General features: G+C 32.7%; 2 protein-coding genes across 3 annotated transcripts; one reads left to right on the top strand and one right to left on the bottom strand.

Moving 5' to 3' along the window:
- Positions 1 to 6,726: 6,726 nt before the first annotated feature.
- On the bottom strand, positions 6,727 to 10,915 carry LOC106778534 (formin-like protein 5). 2 transcript variants are annotated; one of them, XM_022776230.1, is made up of 6 exons: positions 9,959 to 10,915; positions 9,365 to 9,895; positions 8,517 to 9,270; positions 8,238 to 8,437; positions 7,886 to 8,121; positions 6,727 to 7,803 (listed from the first exon to the last, which is right to left on the bottom strand). In XM_022776230.1, exons 2-6 carry the CDS (start codon positions 9,744 to 9,746, stop codon positions 6,895 to 6,897), a joined length of 2,481 nt encoding a protein of 826 aa, XP_022631951.1. In that variant the 5' UTR covers positions 9,747 to 9,895; positions 9,959 to 10,915; the 3' UTR covers positions 6,727 to 6,894. The 2 variants fall into 2 exon arrangements, with proteins under 2 accessions (XP_022631951.1, XP_014521989.1); XM_014666503.2 differs by having other exon boundaries at positions 9,365 to 9,881.
- A 3,178-nt stretch (positions 10,916 to 14,093) lies between these two features.
- LOC106778552 (21.7 kDa class VI heat shock protein) lies at positions 14,094 to 15,887 on the top strand. Its single transcript, XM_014666522.2, has 2 exons — positions 14,094 to 14,724; positions 15,367 to 15,887. Exons 1-2 carry the CDS (start codon positions 14,415 to 14,417, stop codon positions 15,633 to 15,635), a joined length of 579 nt encoding a protein of 192 aa, XP_014522008.1. The 5' UTR covers positions 14,094 to 14,414; the 3' UTR covers positions 15,636 to 15,887.
- The last annotated feature ends 285 nt before the right edge of the window (positions 15,888 to 16,172 follow it).

Raw genomic sequence — 16,172 nt, 5'->3', positions numbered from 1 at the left:
TCAAACGATTAATCAACAAATCTATTGAAATTCCACTGGATCAGATAATCAAAAGTACATTAATAACATAATAACCAAATAACCAAGGTAAAACAAATTTATTCTAAAAATTATTATGATTAACAACTTAATCCCGATTCGTTATATTTAGTTAATCATTAATAAAAAGTCTATTAAATAATAATATAAATAGAAATTCAAAATAAAATAATAAATAATTCATTAACTACATATTTATTGTAACATCCATAAAATATATGTATAAATCATATTGAGTGGAATGCATCATATGTAATAAAGTAAAGCAGTCAAGAATAGAGTTAGATGAAGTATATATAATACAGTCATCCAAAATGAAATGTAAAAGCTCTACATATAGTCATAAAGTCTTTCAAAAGGAAGTGAGATAAAAGAAAACTAAAGTATATACATATGAACATAAACGTCCTAACTACTCAGCAGTATCTGGAGTCTCAGCGGCATCAACTTCATCTAATACTTGCTCCAAAGGAACCTCTGCAATCCCTGCTCACATCCAAATTTGGATGATCATTGCAAAAGAAAATAAACACAGACAAAACAAACAACACACACGCAAGGGTAAGCTATAATTCAAAAGAATACAAGTCCAATACAATTTAAACAAAGTAAAAAAGGCATACAAGTAATCGCAATCACAGAAATACAGTTTTAATAAGTTATGAGTTATAGTTTTATTAGATAGTGTTAGACTTAGACTCGTCCGGACCCGGAATGAATATCGAGCTATGGCGGGTTATGCACTTGTGGTGGCCTCTACTGCTTTGCAAAACCATTGCCAATGGGTTTCACCCTACCACACACAAGGTTAGTCCGTTATCACTCACCTTGGCCCATATACAATGGAGACAACCAAGACTAGGACCCTTTACTACTCTTCACCACATGAACTAATCTTCTCTAAGTGAGATTGAATAGTCATTAGAGCATTAAGGGCAACCCCCAAGACTGAGCTACCTATATTCATTTCAGAACTTAACTTGAATCACTCATTCTTGGCCCATATAAAATGGAGACACCCAAGATTGAGCTTCATATATTCATTCTCATAACTTAATTTGATCTCACCTAGAGATGTACTTAAATCACATTACATTCCACACTGACTTTACTCACTTTCATACTTTTGATTTCATACCATGAATGTTTTATATTAGTTTAGTTTCTTACAGAATTAAGCATGAATTAATCTCATAATACTGGAAGTAATCATACAAAATAAACAAGAAAAGATACCTAGATCATCACACAAGAAAGGAAGAGAAAACAAGAATTACATATTTTCAGAAAAACATCACTTATTAATACAAATATCCTTATAATCTTAAATTACCAATACTTAGGTAATTCAAATAGCTTGGAAACCCTCACCAATGGCTCCGGAAGGGTCAAAAACCCCCAGAACGACCTAAAGAACGTCCAAAACAGACGTCCGGAACCCCCCAAACTGTAAAAAACAAACGCAACAGCAGAAAACTGCGCCCAGCGCCATTTAGGGGCGCCCAACGTGACTTTTCCTGCTGGAAACAGCAGGAAATGGCGCCCAGCGTGAATTATGCAGATTTTCTGCATAATTGAGCAACTCTACCCCCTAAGTTTTGTTTTAGGCCTTTTGGTGAACTTTGGACACTCCTAAATCGAAATACAAGTTGAATCTAACTTGTTTGAAGTCTCACACACCATCCTAACTCAAAACTCTAAGAGATATGCAAGGAAATTAGATCTAAAATACTCATTTGATCTACCTAGAGGCTCAATTCGAAATTTACCATTTATAAGTTGTTTTAGATCAATTGTACATCTCCTATAAGTCACAATTAACTATCCTAAGCTGTCCTAAGTATCTATTTCAGAGTTGGACCCTTATTTCTAAAACTCACCACCCAAATTCTCTTAATTGGACTCAAAAGCTGAAAAATGACTTAGTCATTTACTGAAAACTTGCAGAACTGAATTATCACCCTAAAACCATACCATTGTCAACCTACACCGAATCCTACCATTCAGAATCCTTCTATTATCCACTCTCATCAAACACAAATCAAAAATATCATTTTCAATACATGCATTCATTCATTCAAGCAAAAGCCGTATCAATTCATACAAATTTCACCCATGCATTTCAATTCAAATAATTCTCCATACAATCAAATAAATAAATTTAGCATTCTACAATTAAACTAAAAGAATCCAGCTTCCCTTACCTGGATTTCATACAGAACAGCTCAAGAGTTCTTCTATGTTTCCTTCTAAAATTCTAGAATTTTCTCCCAACCCTATAGATCGCAGAATTTGTGATTAAAACAGCTTTTAAAGCTGAAATTGAAAAAGATATTCGAAAAGGAAGGAATCAAGAGCACATGCAATTAGTGGGTTGCATGTTCTAAGACTCAAAGAAGAAGAAAAGAGGGAAAACACTTACCCTCTGTTGACAGCAGAATGATTCGGTGTCAATGGAAACCTTGGGTGTCGAGGTGCTTTAGTTAGCTACAAGAGGGAGATCAAATGGTTCAATTTACTGAATTCTGGAAAGGGAATGAAATGAGCAAGGAGAGAAAAAGAGGTTGTAAGCAAAAGTGTGTGTAAGAAAAGGGGTCTTCACATTTATTATTTTTGTTTTCAACATCTAATTAACTTTGACTAAATACTCAATGGATACCATCCATCTCACTTACCAAAACACTCATCCTTATTCATTAATTTAAATCAAATATTCATTATTCAGATTTCTCTTCTTTATATTTGTGCTTCAATTAATTGAAATATTTTCTTATTAGTTTATTGAATTATTTATTTTTCTTGCACTTCCCTTTCTTAAATTTACATTTTTTTTTTCACTTGGATTACTTAAAATGTTAAGATTAAGAGTATGAGTTTTTCCTATTGCACTTATTTGTTCTTTCGTCAGAGTTTAAAGTATTTCATTTCAATTAATTAAAGTATTTACGTTTAAAACTTTGTTTCTGAAATGCTTTTCCATAATGCATTTTACGCAATTTATTAGCTTAATCAAAGTTCTGAACTTTAAAACTCTTAGTAGGTAACTATATTTTTTTATGTAGGATTAAATATGTTTTTAGTTCTTATATTGTGAGACGATTTTGGTTTTAGTTCATCTTTCAAACTAAGATACGATTTAGTCCTTCAACTTTAGAGAAAATTCTGGCTTTAGTCTTTTTTACCAAATTTTTTTAACTTTATTTGCTGTTTCAAGCACGTTTCATTATAGCATTTGGATTGTTTACACTGTTTCACACATTTTTGCTTCAATGTTAACTGAGAAACGCGTTTGAAACAACAAATAAAATTTAAAACATTTGGTAAAAAGGACTAAAACCAGAATTTTCTAAAGTTGAAAGACTAAATTGTACCTTAGTTTGAAAGAGGGACTAAAACCAAAATCGCCTCAAAGTATAGGAACTAAAAACATATTTAAGGCTTTTTATGTGTTTACAAAAGTTAGATTATGGTTAGAAAAGGTACAAAAAAATAATTTACTTCTAAATGTATTATTTAATTGAATTTTATTATTTTGCTTAAGATGATTTTATTGTTGATTTCACTTTCTTTCGTCCAAATTGAAAAATCTTAGAGTGGATAGTCTAAAATGACTCACAATTAATATTTATTTTATAAGTAAGTTTAAAATATTTATTTTCCAGTTCAAACAGCAACAAAAGTTTTCACCATGTATTCATTCTCCTCTATTTAAAATAGATATATGTATTCTCCTTTTCTGTGTTTCAATTGCAAGTATTTAAATAAATTAAGTTTAAAGGTAATAGAAATTAAAAATAAAAAATCAACAACTTGTATTCAATTTCAAAAACTATCCTTTATTATGTAAATATTAAAATATGAGTACTATAGGACAGAGAAGAAAGTGTAAAAAAGATGGTATATTAGGATATAATGATATGAAAAAATATTTTGCCCGGATTTGCTAGAACTGATCTAGCACATCCTCACTAATGAGAAGAAACGAAAAGAAAGTATCAAAGAAAAGTAATATTTCACAATTTTACTTGTAATAGATTATGATACAATTGCTTATATTCACTCTATATATCTGAACATAATCAATAATATAATATGACATAATATAATATAATAAATTTATATAATATTAATATTATAATATAGAAAGATTAATAATAAAATAATTTAAATATTAATAATTATATATATAATAATTAAATAAATATAAAAATAATAAAAATTAAATTGAAAAATTAAAAATAATTGATTAGTTTATAAATTTTCAAAAGTTATTATCTCAATTAAATCTATAGCAGACATTGAAGAATAATAGTCATGGGAGAGTTCCACGTCCTTTAACGAAGGGTATCATAAGGAAGGGTATCATTTCTAGTTAAAATTGGATAGTATTTGATGTCTCGTAGTACATTTAAGAGATGTCGGAAGACCTCAACTATAGTATAGTCCGATGTCCTTGGATGTCTGTCAGTATTCTAATTAATGTCAAATCCTTTTTTTTTATTTTTTTTTAAATATTTCTTTTTTTTAATATTTCTTTTATATTTACAATTTACCAAAACATGAAAAAAAAAATATTTCAACACAACTTAGTTAATTTTCAGTACATATTATATATCAAAGCTAAAACTATTAACACATATAACTACATACACTAAAGCTATCAAACTAAAATTATTAAAACTAAAACTTTTGTAATAAAAAGCTTGTCGTAAATAGTTTCAAGCAAAATATTAATACTATTGTATTGTAGGTCCTAATCAAAATCTTTTCGCGTTGTTTCTAATAGTTGAATTTTTCTCCTTTGAATAAGAGAGGGCGATTTAATGTATATCTTTTTTTTTATTGTTATCTGAAATATAGGAAAACACTAAAAAAATGGGAGTGAGTGAATAGTATTTTAAGATATTTTCATAAGATAATGTTTAATGACTAGTGTAGATATTAGATATACTGTAGTAGTTGTTAGAGGTTTGTGTTTGCAAACAATTATTTAGGAAAACATTTAATAAATAAAACAATGACACAAGTATGAAATATGAAAACTTGAGAAGACTTTTTCTCTTTAAAAGAAAGACTTAGAGGATGTAAGCTTAGAAGAAGAACAACATAATGATTCAAAGAATTGATGTTATAATCTTTTTTTCTCTTCACCGAGTCTTTCTTATATAGCCATATTCGAGAAAGATCCATTATTCAAAGAGAGTTGACCTCCTTGAGAGTAGGTGATCTCAGGTACAAAGATTTGTACTATTCTGCATCTTAGGAAGAGCAATATTGCTTTAGTAGTGAGAGTGTGTACAACCTTGAACAAAACATAAAGCTTTAGGGAAACATTCCCATATTGTCTTCCTATCTTTTAATGTTTTTCTGATCCATGTGCAAAACTTTTGAATAAAGCTTGGTATTATCATTATCTGCAAAAATAAAGAGAGCAAAATCTCTAAACGACCTTGTCTTAACAAAATCATCCTCAAAAGAATTTATTTCTATTGCTAGGTGACACAACTTCTTTTATTAGAAAAAGATCCTTTAACTCTTACTAATAATTTTACTTTGAGTTCTCTTTTAATTGTTTCATCTCTAAAATATAACTTTTTCTTTGCTTCTCAAATTAGTGCAACCCTAACTTGTATTGTTATTTTTTGGCCCACTTTTTGTTTGTTTAAAGACATTAAGACCAGACAGATGATTGGTTATGGTGTTAAATAAAGAAGACTACACTACTTGGACTTGGTGTTGAATGATTTTGGGAAGTTAAAAGTTAACCGTGAATAATTCTACCAAACAGAAAGAGGAAACTGAAATGTGGCTATGTCATCGTAGTCTAGGACATGCTTCATTTAGTTACTTGAAAAAAATTGTTTTCTTTATTATTTGCAAAGATTAATGTGTCTGTTTTTCGCTGTGATGTATATGAACAAGTGTAAAGCCATTGTGTTCCTTTTCACTCATTTATGTTTATACATTTGAATGTTTGGAGTCCTTAAAAGATTTATACTTTAAGAGGATCATGTTGGTTTGTTACTTTCATAGATGACAATACAAGAATGACTTTGTTATGGTTAATGAAGTCCAAAAGAGAAGTGAACTTGATATTTCAAAAGTTTCATAAAATGATTGAAACCCAATACAATGCAAAGGCTCAAGTTCTTTGTAGTAACAATGGTGGTGATTACCATAGTCTATAAGAAGTACTTGGAAATACATGAGATTATTCATCAAACTACTTGTCCAAATACATAACAGCAAAACGATGTTTTCGAGCAACAAAATTAGCACTTACTTTATTATTAGAGGCTCATATGTCTTTGTCTCATTGGGAAGAGACTCTTACAATGACAACATATGTTATAAATGAGATCCCTTATAGCTCTAGTGAGTTTCAAACGTCTTTACATACTCTCATTAAGAAAGTGGTTACTCTTAGTAGTACAAATTTTCCTCCACATGTTTTGGTTGTGTAGTATTTGTACATATTTTAAAGAATCTAAACAAATTGGCACTCCGAGCATTATGATGTGTGTTTCTTGGGTATGCTATGCACCAAAAGGAGTAACGATATTAACATCCTTCATCTAAACAAATGTTTATAAGCATGAATGTTGTATTTCTCTTTAGAATGTGCACTTGAACCATTATAGAAAGGACAGTGAAATTCTAATCATGCATCTCTACAAAAAGAATGTTGATAAAAACATGAATCTACATTTAAATGATTAACAAGACAATATCTTCCCTTCAAAATTAGACAAGTATAAGCAAGTGATGACTCTATTACAACATTAAAGCTATACAACAAGGACATGGGCAAAGAAAGGAGGAGTTTTACACGTAGCACTTCCAACTTAAACCTAATTAAGGACTGTCATCATCTGAACTAAAGTCATCTGTCCTCCTATTTGCAATTACTGGAGAAATTCTTTGACGAATTAAATCATGAGCAGGAGGAGGAGGAAGATTATCAGAGGAAGAAGGTTTTCTAGAATGATTAGGTGTTTCTTGCTTTGCACTAGATTGATTAGGTGTTTCTTGCTTTGCACTTTTTGGTGCTGGCTTCTTTGGTGGTGCAAGTTGTATCTCCTTGCACACCTTATCCAACATTACTAAGAAATCTCGTACTATGTTAAATAATCTCAACCCTTCATCCTTCCCTGTATCCCCATGAAAGTAATCACCAGTGCTCTTCACCAGACCCATGATTCTCTTCTCATCTTCTAGCAAACTTTTGACATCAGCCTCAGCTTTCTCTACGAAGCTCTTCACTGTCTCAGTAAACCCTTTATCACCCTTCGCATTGCTCAAGTCTTTGTTTACAAAGTCTCTTGTTTTTATGAGACCATGCCCTACTCTTGAAGTTGTTCCTACCAAACCATCAGCATCTAAAGCTGCTGCTTTCTTAACGCTTTCAAGTTCAGTGCTTAAATATGAAACCACTTGAAGACCAAGTTCACGATAGTGGTCATCTGATTCAATCGAGATGTCCTCAAGAAGGTCATCTGTTTTAATGCTGGAGAAACTGTGACTCTCTTTTGCCATGCGTGCTGCTCTTATGCCCTCAGTGCGCACTATCTCTTGAACAACGAAGTGCAAGAGTGTGGTCTTGCCATCTACTCCTTTAACATCAGATAGTTTCAACAGTGTATCAAGTTTGAATGCTTGTGCACCACCACGAAATGTCCCATCGTTCATGCGATTCCCAGTTTTCAGAACAGCTTCAAGAAGTTTCAGGAATAATCGACTACTTCTCAGCTTTTTACAAGCAACCTAACATCATATGAAAAGTGAAAAAAAAATTAGAAGGGGGTTTGGTTTTCGTATAGGAAAAGGTGGAATCTGGAAATCATACCTCTAAAACTGCAAAGGATTCTCGTGTACTGGTGAGATCCTCTTGAAGAGTACCCATGTAAATTAATGCTTCCATACGTTTAAAAGCACAAGGAATGTCAACTATGGCTTTAAGGAACCTATCTGCAGGGGAAAGTTGGGCTATATTACCGCTGAAAACTCTAAGCTTAAGTTCTTCTTCCTGCGTCGGTGCCATCTTCAACAAGGTTTGAAGGAATTCTGTGGGAAGCTCATTTCCTGATCAACCAAAGAATGATTTAAAGATATTATGCTAGTAAAACTGTCGTTATCTTTGATGACTCTAATAACATTAATATCATCATTGTAAGTAATTGTAGAAAAAAGTGAGTGACCTTCAAGAAGTGCATCACAAACTTCATCTGCGGTGACATTTAATGCTTTTAATAGAATAGATAAATTCTGTGCTTTCTTTGCGTTAACGATTTGTATAAGTTGGGGAGTTTGGGCAGTCTCTTTTTTTGGTTGGCCCTTTCCTTTATCCGTACTCGCAGAATTAAAGCCGAAAAGTGTCTCGATCATTTCTTCATTAAACCTATAAAACATTCACCATTAAGAATAAAAAGGAAATTGAAGTTTAGGAGAAAGAGATGTTGGGGATGTATACTACTCACTGGAACGATCCTGCTTTGAGTTGATTCCATACCATTGTTTGATCTGAGTTAGCTTGAACCTTATCCCAGAAGAAAGGCTTTAACTTAGTTTTAGGAACATAATCTTCACCTTCATAATCGGCTTCCTCAACAACCTTTGGATTGGAAGGAGCTCTTGCATGACCTGCACCACCACCTGGGGGTGGAGGAGGTCTAGGACCAGCACCAGGAGGACCAGCCTTAGCTCTAAGTGGAGGTGGTGGTGGAGCTCTAGGGCCTTTGCCAGGAGGAGGGGGTGGTGCTCTAGGGCCAGGGCCGCGGCCAGGAAGTGGAGGAGGTGGAGGTCCAGCACCGGTAGGCTTTGGTGGTGCACGAGGAGGAGGAGGAGGCGGTGGTGCAGAATTAGAAGTAGAAGGAGGAGATGGAGGAGGTGGAGGAGGTGGAGGAGGTGGAGGAGGTGGAGGTGGTGGAGAAGGAGCAAGATCTGGTCTTCCAGGAGGAGGTTTTAGAGGAAGAAGATCAGACCTTCCAGGAGGAGGAGGAAGAAGATCAGGCCTTCCAGGAGGAGGTTTCAAAGGAAGCAATCCATTATTAGATGCTGCTCTCCCAGGAGGAGGTTTTAGTTCAAATGATGCTCTCACAGAACGACTACCAACTTCTCCTGATTCACTTTCATTCAATGACACAGAGTTTCTCTTCTCATCAACTGATTGAATACTAATTTCTCCTACTTTCATTGAGCTTTTGAATTGAATATTATTGTTCGAAGAAGAACCTGTAACATTCAACTACATTTTGTCAAGATTATAGTGCAGGTAAGGTGTAATGTAAATATATATATCACTTAAAGAATGAAACTTTTGTATTACCAACTGAGTAGTCATTCATGCTCATGCTGAGAAGGGGTCTCTCATCATTTTGGCTAACTTGTCCACTCCCACAAAATCTATAACAACATAAAATGACCAATACCACAGCTACAACTGCTACCACTAGAGGTATTGCCATGCTAGTTCCAGATGCTTTTGTATCTTCTTTAACTTTAATGCTTATATGTAATTCATGTTCCTTGTTTGATGTTTCTGAAAGCTGCCGTGGAAAAATTTGACCCAGATATCTTCTAGATGAAGGTGACGTTGAATGCCAGATCTTAGAGGCATCCTCTTCCTTCAGAGCATGAATTGGAAAATGGTGTTTTCTAAAACACTTAAGAACATTTTCCTTTAATTGAGGATAACATGCATTGATCATTTGTTGAATGTTTTGTCTGGCTACTGAGCCAAAATTAACTTGATTGCTGTTTCTGCAAGATTCCTTTGGGAGGCATAAGACTTCTTTCTTTAATCGAATCAAATCTTCTAAACAAGTGATCCATAATACCTTTGCCTGTGGTCATGAAACTATAACCAATTTCAGAGTCAATATACATATCTATAATAATTTAGTAATGAAATGAGTCTTACCGTATCCTCAGTTAATAGTCCAGATGTAGGATCAAATAACTGCCTGATGAATTCTTCTTCAGTTTTTTTCTCTTCACTGCTCACTACGACCAAAACATGAAAAACCAAAATGCTGCAAAAGATAACCTTTTTGATACCCATTTCAAACTGCTTCATCTTCTTCTTCGTATTACATCAAGCTCTAAACCAACAAATATGCAGGTTTCCATGGTTTTCCCAATCAAAATTATTTTTCATCATACACCGTTAACCCGTTACGATGATCACTGCCTTGTCAACACAAATTCCAAACCAAATATGTTGTAACTCGCACAATTCTAGGATCATACATGATGAACCTAAGCAAATCCACCTCTTTCTATCTCCTCCAAAATTCCCGATTTCTTATCAAATTGGATCTTCAACAGCTTGTTATAATAATTATAATAACAAGAAATGCAAATTTAACATCTGCAATGGATCTTCGCACATGGCTGATTCATCAAATTCAACGCAATTACAAACGAAAAACGAAATTTAAGAAATGATCGTTTGTATTCTTTGCGTGTGATAATAAAAGAAAGCAAAAAAAATAAAAAATACGTGCTACCAGATCAATGCAAATAGACCTTGTTCTTGTTATTGTTGATAATGAAACATGGGAGAATGTAATGTAACGACAACATTTGTTGCTGCAATAACGTGAGTTATAGTACGAAGTTGATGAATGAGATTTTGTGCTTTCTGGGTTACGATGCAATGATGAAAAATTTGTTGGCGCCAGAAACCCTAGCACAAAGGGCCGTCCTATCTATTTTTCTGGATTAGGACATTGGCGCCTACTGTCCAACACAAGTTCTCCTTTTTATGTTTCTTTCTCTTTCTCTCTCTTTTTTTTCTTCTTCATTTTTTTTCTTACCATTTTCTAATTTTGTGGAAATTACATCAAAATTTAAGAGCCATTGTAAAATCATGCATTTATTATTGATTTTACAATAATCTATAGAATACATAAAATAAATAAATATTGATTAGCTATACATATAAACTTTATACTTTATTAACCTTATATATTTCTTTTATTGGTGTATGTGCAATTTACAATACATTAAGAAATACATTTCAAAATTAAAAGGTCAGACAAAAATGAAAAAAACAAGAACGTGGATAGATAGTATGAAGTGGTAGTATATCTTTAATATTTAGCCACCTTACCTTAATTGTAATGTTTAACTTCTAAATTATATGAATTCTTTATTTATTTTGTATATAAGCTATAGAAATTCTTATACATGTATTCTTTTAAATTATATTAATTTTTACTCACCATATAATTGATAAATTATGTTTTGGGTTACTAGAAATATTTTCAATTTTATATTTGTTTAATTTCTATGAAATGTAAACATTTTTGTATTAGACTAAAAAATGACCTCATTAACTAATATTTGTGGTGGTAATAATGAGGATGTGAAGGACAATAAGAGTTATTTGAACGATAATTATTTTTGTGATTTCTTAAATAATATGTTTACGGGTAGAGTTGTGAAAATAGATAACTCGGCCTGATCCGGTCTAGTCCATTATGGACTGCTTACTTAGTGAGTCAACCCAACCTGGATCATTTATTAGCGAGTTAGAAAACTTTGAATCCGGTTCGACTCACCACGGGTTAGTGGGTATATAGGTTGGTTCACTGGCTCACTTAAATATATATTTTTTTTAAAAAAATATTATAAACTTTTTATAATTTAAATCTAAACAAAATTCACTTCTAAATTTCACTCTGGTTGTTTAATTAATTTTTAAAATAGGGAACTTAAATAATTATTTCAAACAAAACAAAGTAATAAATATTTTTTTTGTAAAATTAAAATTAAATTTTAATAAAATAAAATTAGGTAGGTGGGTTGGTTGGCCAATTCGACCTATCACGGGTTCAATAAGCATAAGCCGAGTTTAAATGAGTCGGGTTGAAATCTGACCCACATAAAAAAAGTACAATTTTTTAAACTCAATCCAGTCCAACCTGTGATGAGTCGGATTGATTCGCGAATAATTACACTGTGGTTTGTTAGTTCCGTACGGATTAATATGGGAACTGTCACAGTACCATAAATTATATTCTCAATTAAGTGTAAACGTGTGTGTTTGATTTAATGGATATTAAATCAAAATATTAATTATTGTAATTTTAAATAAATGATATTTAATTTCATAAGCGAAAAAAAATGATTTTTAAGTTCTGGGTTACTTTTAAGTTAAAACAATCTTCAATAACATTTAAGCTGAATAAATTTTTATACCAAATATCACTATCAACTTATTTTTTAAACAAAATTACTCAAATATAAATGAATGTACGTTAAAACTAACTTCAATAAGAATGCAATTTACAAAAGAAAAATATTAATGACACAAAAATAATAGTTAATATATATTTTAAAAATGTGAAAATAATAGATAATAAGAGAAAAAAATAAAAAATATATAATAAATATAGATAAAACAAAAGTGTGTGTGTGTGTATATATAATTATTCTTTAGAAAGTTCATATAGAAATATTTATCAAATACACACTAAAAGAAGAAGAAAAAAGTGTTCCACAAGAGACAAATATACCAAACCTTTTATCCCTAGAATGATTTCTTAAAGAACAATCTTATATGAACATATACATATGCATATTAAATGTCAAACCTCTCCTTAAAAATGGTAATGCACCACTCTACCAAAACAATTCCCTTATCTTATGCTCTAATTGAACATCTTTTTGGTTTCCCAAATGCTGAATTTTTGAGGTAGCTGGTTGAAGTTGGTTTATCCTAACTCAAAAGGTAATGATAACTGATAATGTTATCACCACCGCCCTAAGGACCCCACTATCCAAAGTGCCTTCACTATCTGATGTGCTGCAAATTCTAACATCCATCAAGTAGATTCCAACACTGCCTTTGCCAAAAAAGCTACTCCATCAGATGCCCCATGAATGATTACCAATGCTCTAAGCCTCATTGCACAAGTCAAAAGTTCACAAAAATGCATCATATTTATATGTATGTATAACATTTCTGATATACACCCTCTTTTTATTAAACTATGTTTCACTGATATACTTACAAATTATCTTCAAATGTATATAAGAGTGGTTGGTTTAAGTACTTCAACAAAGAAAAGTGGATGAAAGGGTATGCCACCAACTGTTTGTGGAATTTTCTCTGATACACTTTTATTTATTTATTTTTTTGTAGAGATGCTCATATGGATTGAGGATGTGCATCGAGACAACACACATCCACTCCTAACAAGGCATGAAAAATCAAGATTCCTTCCACACAACTTTTCTGTGTGGATGAAGAATCTGGAGTTAATGCCATGGATTTGGTTGATAACACAATTCAGAGGTTGGAAAGGACTTATTTTCTTTTGAGAAGATTAAACAAGTGAATAGGAGCATTAGAAAGTTTCATAATGACACTTGTAACAGTTTATCACTGTTAAAAAAAATTTAACTTTGTGATGATGAGCTAGAAAAATGGCATCTGCTTCTTTATCTGCTCTTGTTAAAACATGTCACCATGGCAAAGTCCTTTCTCTTGATTTTATCATATGCATGCAATCTGCAACAAGATAGCATCAATTCTTCATGCCTGGCACGTGACAAACAGGTAAATAAGCCAGTTGCAAAGTATCTTGGCGGAGAAAAAGAGCATGAAAGTTGATGCTTGTCGGTGCTCAATCTGTGTATTCAGTAATCTTCGGGGACTTTGCACAGGACAGAAAATGTACATATACACTCATGATTCATTGAATAGATCAAAGCATGTTCCACTCTAGCTCAGTGATTGGAAAACTCTTGCCATAGTAATATATTTGATTTGTGCAGCATAAGATAGAACATGAAAGTTGAATCCCTTAAATTCATATAACAACCAGAAAGAGGTTGAAGATATTGCATGTATGAGAACTACTTTTTCTTAAAAAGTTGAAAAAGATATATGACTATTTCTTCAAAATAAGCTGAGAGAACCAATAATGTGATGCGTAGTAAATAATTCAGTAGCCACTTGAAAGAATGACTGAGGTTGCATAAACATTATATATTATAATGAACTTAATTAAGCCAAAAATCATTCCTATAAGGGTTCACAGATTCTGCTAGAGCATCTATCAGTTGTCAGAGGACTTTGACTTGATTGGTATCCCTTTCCATTTTTCACATCTTGTGTTAAACAGCCAAAATGCATAGGGATACCACATATCCTTTAGCTATACGCAATATGCCTGACATGGTTTCTCTTTTGATGGAAGAAAAATTTAGAAAAGAAAATATTCCTTCCTTGCTTTACAGCCCCCAAATATGCCAAAGGAATTTGTTCTGTGTTTCATTAGGTGGCTTCTCTCACACTATAAGAGAAAGGCAACAAAACTCTCTCTTTACCAGAGCCTCACAATTATTCAGTTTTCCTAGCATAGATGACTAGTTCTAACAAGAGGGTTGAGGTTCAAACAGAAGATCAAACTCCACATAAATGGTGTGTTTCACTGGGAGAAGAGCCTTTCAAAAGATTCTTCAGCCAGACTAATCCAACAGTGCACAAGGTTTTTGGTGATGGATCACTTTTCAGTCCACTGTTGTTTGGCAAGTTCTTTGATCCTTCTGATGCCTTCCCTCTATGGGAGTTTGAGTCAGAGGTATTGTTATCTCATTTAAGGAGCTCCAACCAAAGCACTGTGGATTGGTGTCAGACAGCTGAAGGCTACATATTAAAAGCAGAAATACCAGGTAAGGCTACATATAATTACCCTTATGTTGTAAACTGAATATATGTTAAACAAATTATGCTACAATGAAACTGCCCCATCATTTCATAGATCTGAAAGACAAAATAGGATCTCAGAACTGGAGGAACTATAATAAAATTTGCAGGCACCTAAGGAGAGAGAGCCTTTACCTTGCATCAAGAATTTTCTTTACTTGTACCAATGGGTAGTAGCCTATGAATAAACAATATAGACTCTAACAGTGTAACACTGTCACCTAACAATATCTAATCACAAACTATCATGTATGATAACCACTTTGTAAATCATACTAAGAATACTTTCTGATTAGGAATGGTTTCCGATTAGTTGATAGTGCAAACTGATGGATCTTTTAAAGTTTTGAGTTAAGTATGATGTCAATCTTTTGTTATGAGATTAAACTCAGGTTTTGTTGGTGTTGAATCTTTCCAGTGAATTTTCCTTCAAAAGATCCATCACAAACTTATATCAACTCATAGTATGTTTATTAAAGTCATACCAAATAAAGAAATAAATGAACTTGAGCCGATTGGAGTTGATGGGGCCAAGTTTCCATAGATTCAATTAAGAAAAGTGCTTAACTAGACAAAATTTCTGTGACACCAGTGGTTTGTCAAAACAGGATCTGGAAAAAATAACATTCAAGTCGTTGTTGATAAGGGGAAGGTTGTGGAAATTAGTGGACCGTGGAAGCAGCAGAGAGACTCAAAGGCACATGACTGGAGGTGTGGCCATTGGTGGGAACATGGATATGTGAGAAGGCTTGAGATGCCAGAGGATGCAGATTGGAAGAATATAGAAGCATACATACATAATGACATATACTTAGAAATACGTATTCCAAAGAGCAAACAGGGTCGTGATCTTCCTCTCGGAAAGGATGTGGCTTGAACATGCAGAAGCAGTGTAAATTTAAGAAATAACAGGTGGAAACCAACCAGAGTTTCTCACAATCTAGTAGCAGCTCCTATGCCAATTAATACCAAACATTTAACAAAGTTATAAAACTCTCAAATCTCAAACTAATGTCAGCCAGCATGAGAAGGCCTTCTGATGATGTATAATACACATATATATATATGCCAGGAGAAGGAAATAAAAAGAAATTGTGGTGTATAAAACGCAATGATTTTTTTTGTTTAATATTAGAGTTTTTTATTAATGATTATTTTGATTGACAGTGATCATTGAAAGACGAACAGAGGACTTTACTATTGCAGTAAAGTTGGGAGGAATATGAGGAATAGCCAATGCAATATCATGATCCCCATCAGCATAAACTTCTGTAGAGAGTTTCAAGTTTTCTGATAAAATACATAGAAAATAGCAGAAAATGTTCATTCTACATGAAAGAATACTGTTTCATTGATTGGTCATAAAATTCATGATTTTGTAAGAAATCGAGCATTATAGAAACACAAACTGGTA

Source organism: Vigna radiata, unplaced genomic scaffold (assembly GCF_000741045.1).
Source record: "Vigna radiata var. radiata cultivar VC1973A unplaced genomic scaffold, Vradiata_ver6 scaffold_23, whole genome shotgun sequence".
In the NCBI taxonomy this organism is placed as follows: Eukaryota; Viridiplantae; Streptophyta; class Magnoliopsida; order Fabales; family Fabaceae; genus Vigna; species Vigna radiata.
Note: the sequence above shows the minus strand (reverse complement) of the source record. Positions and strands in the feature narration are given on the sequence as shown.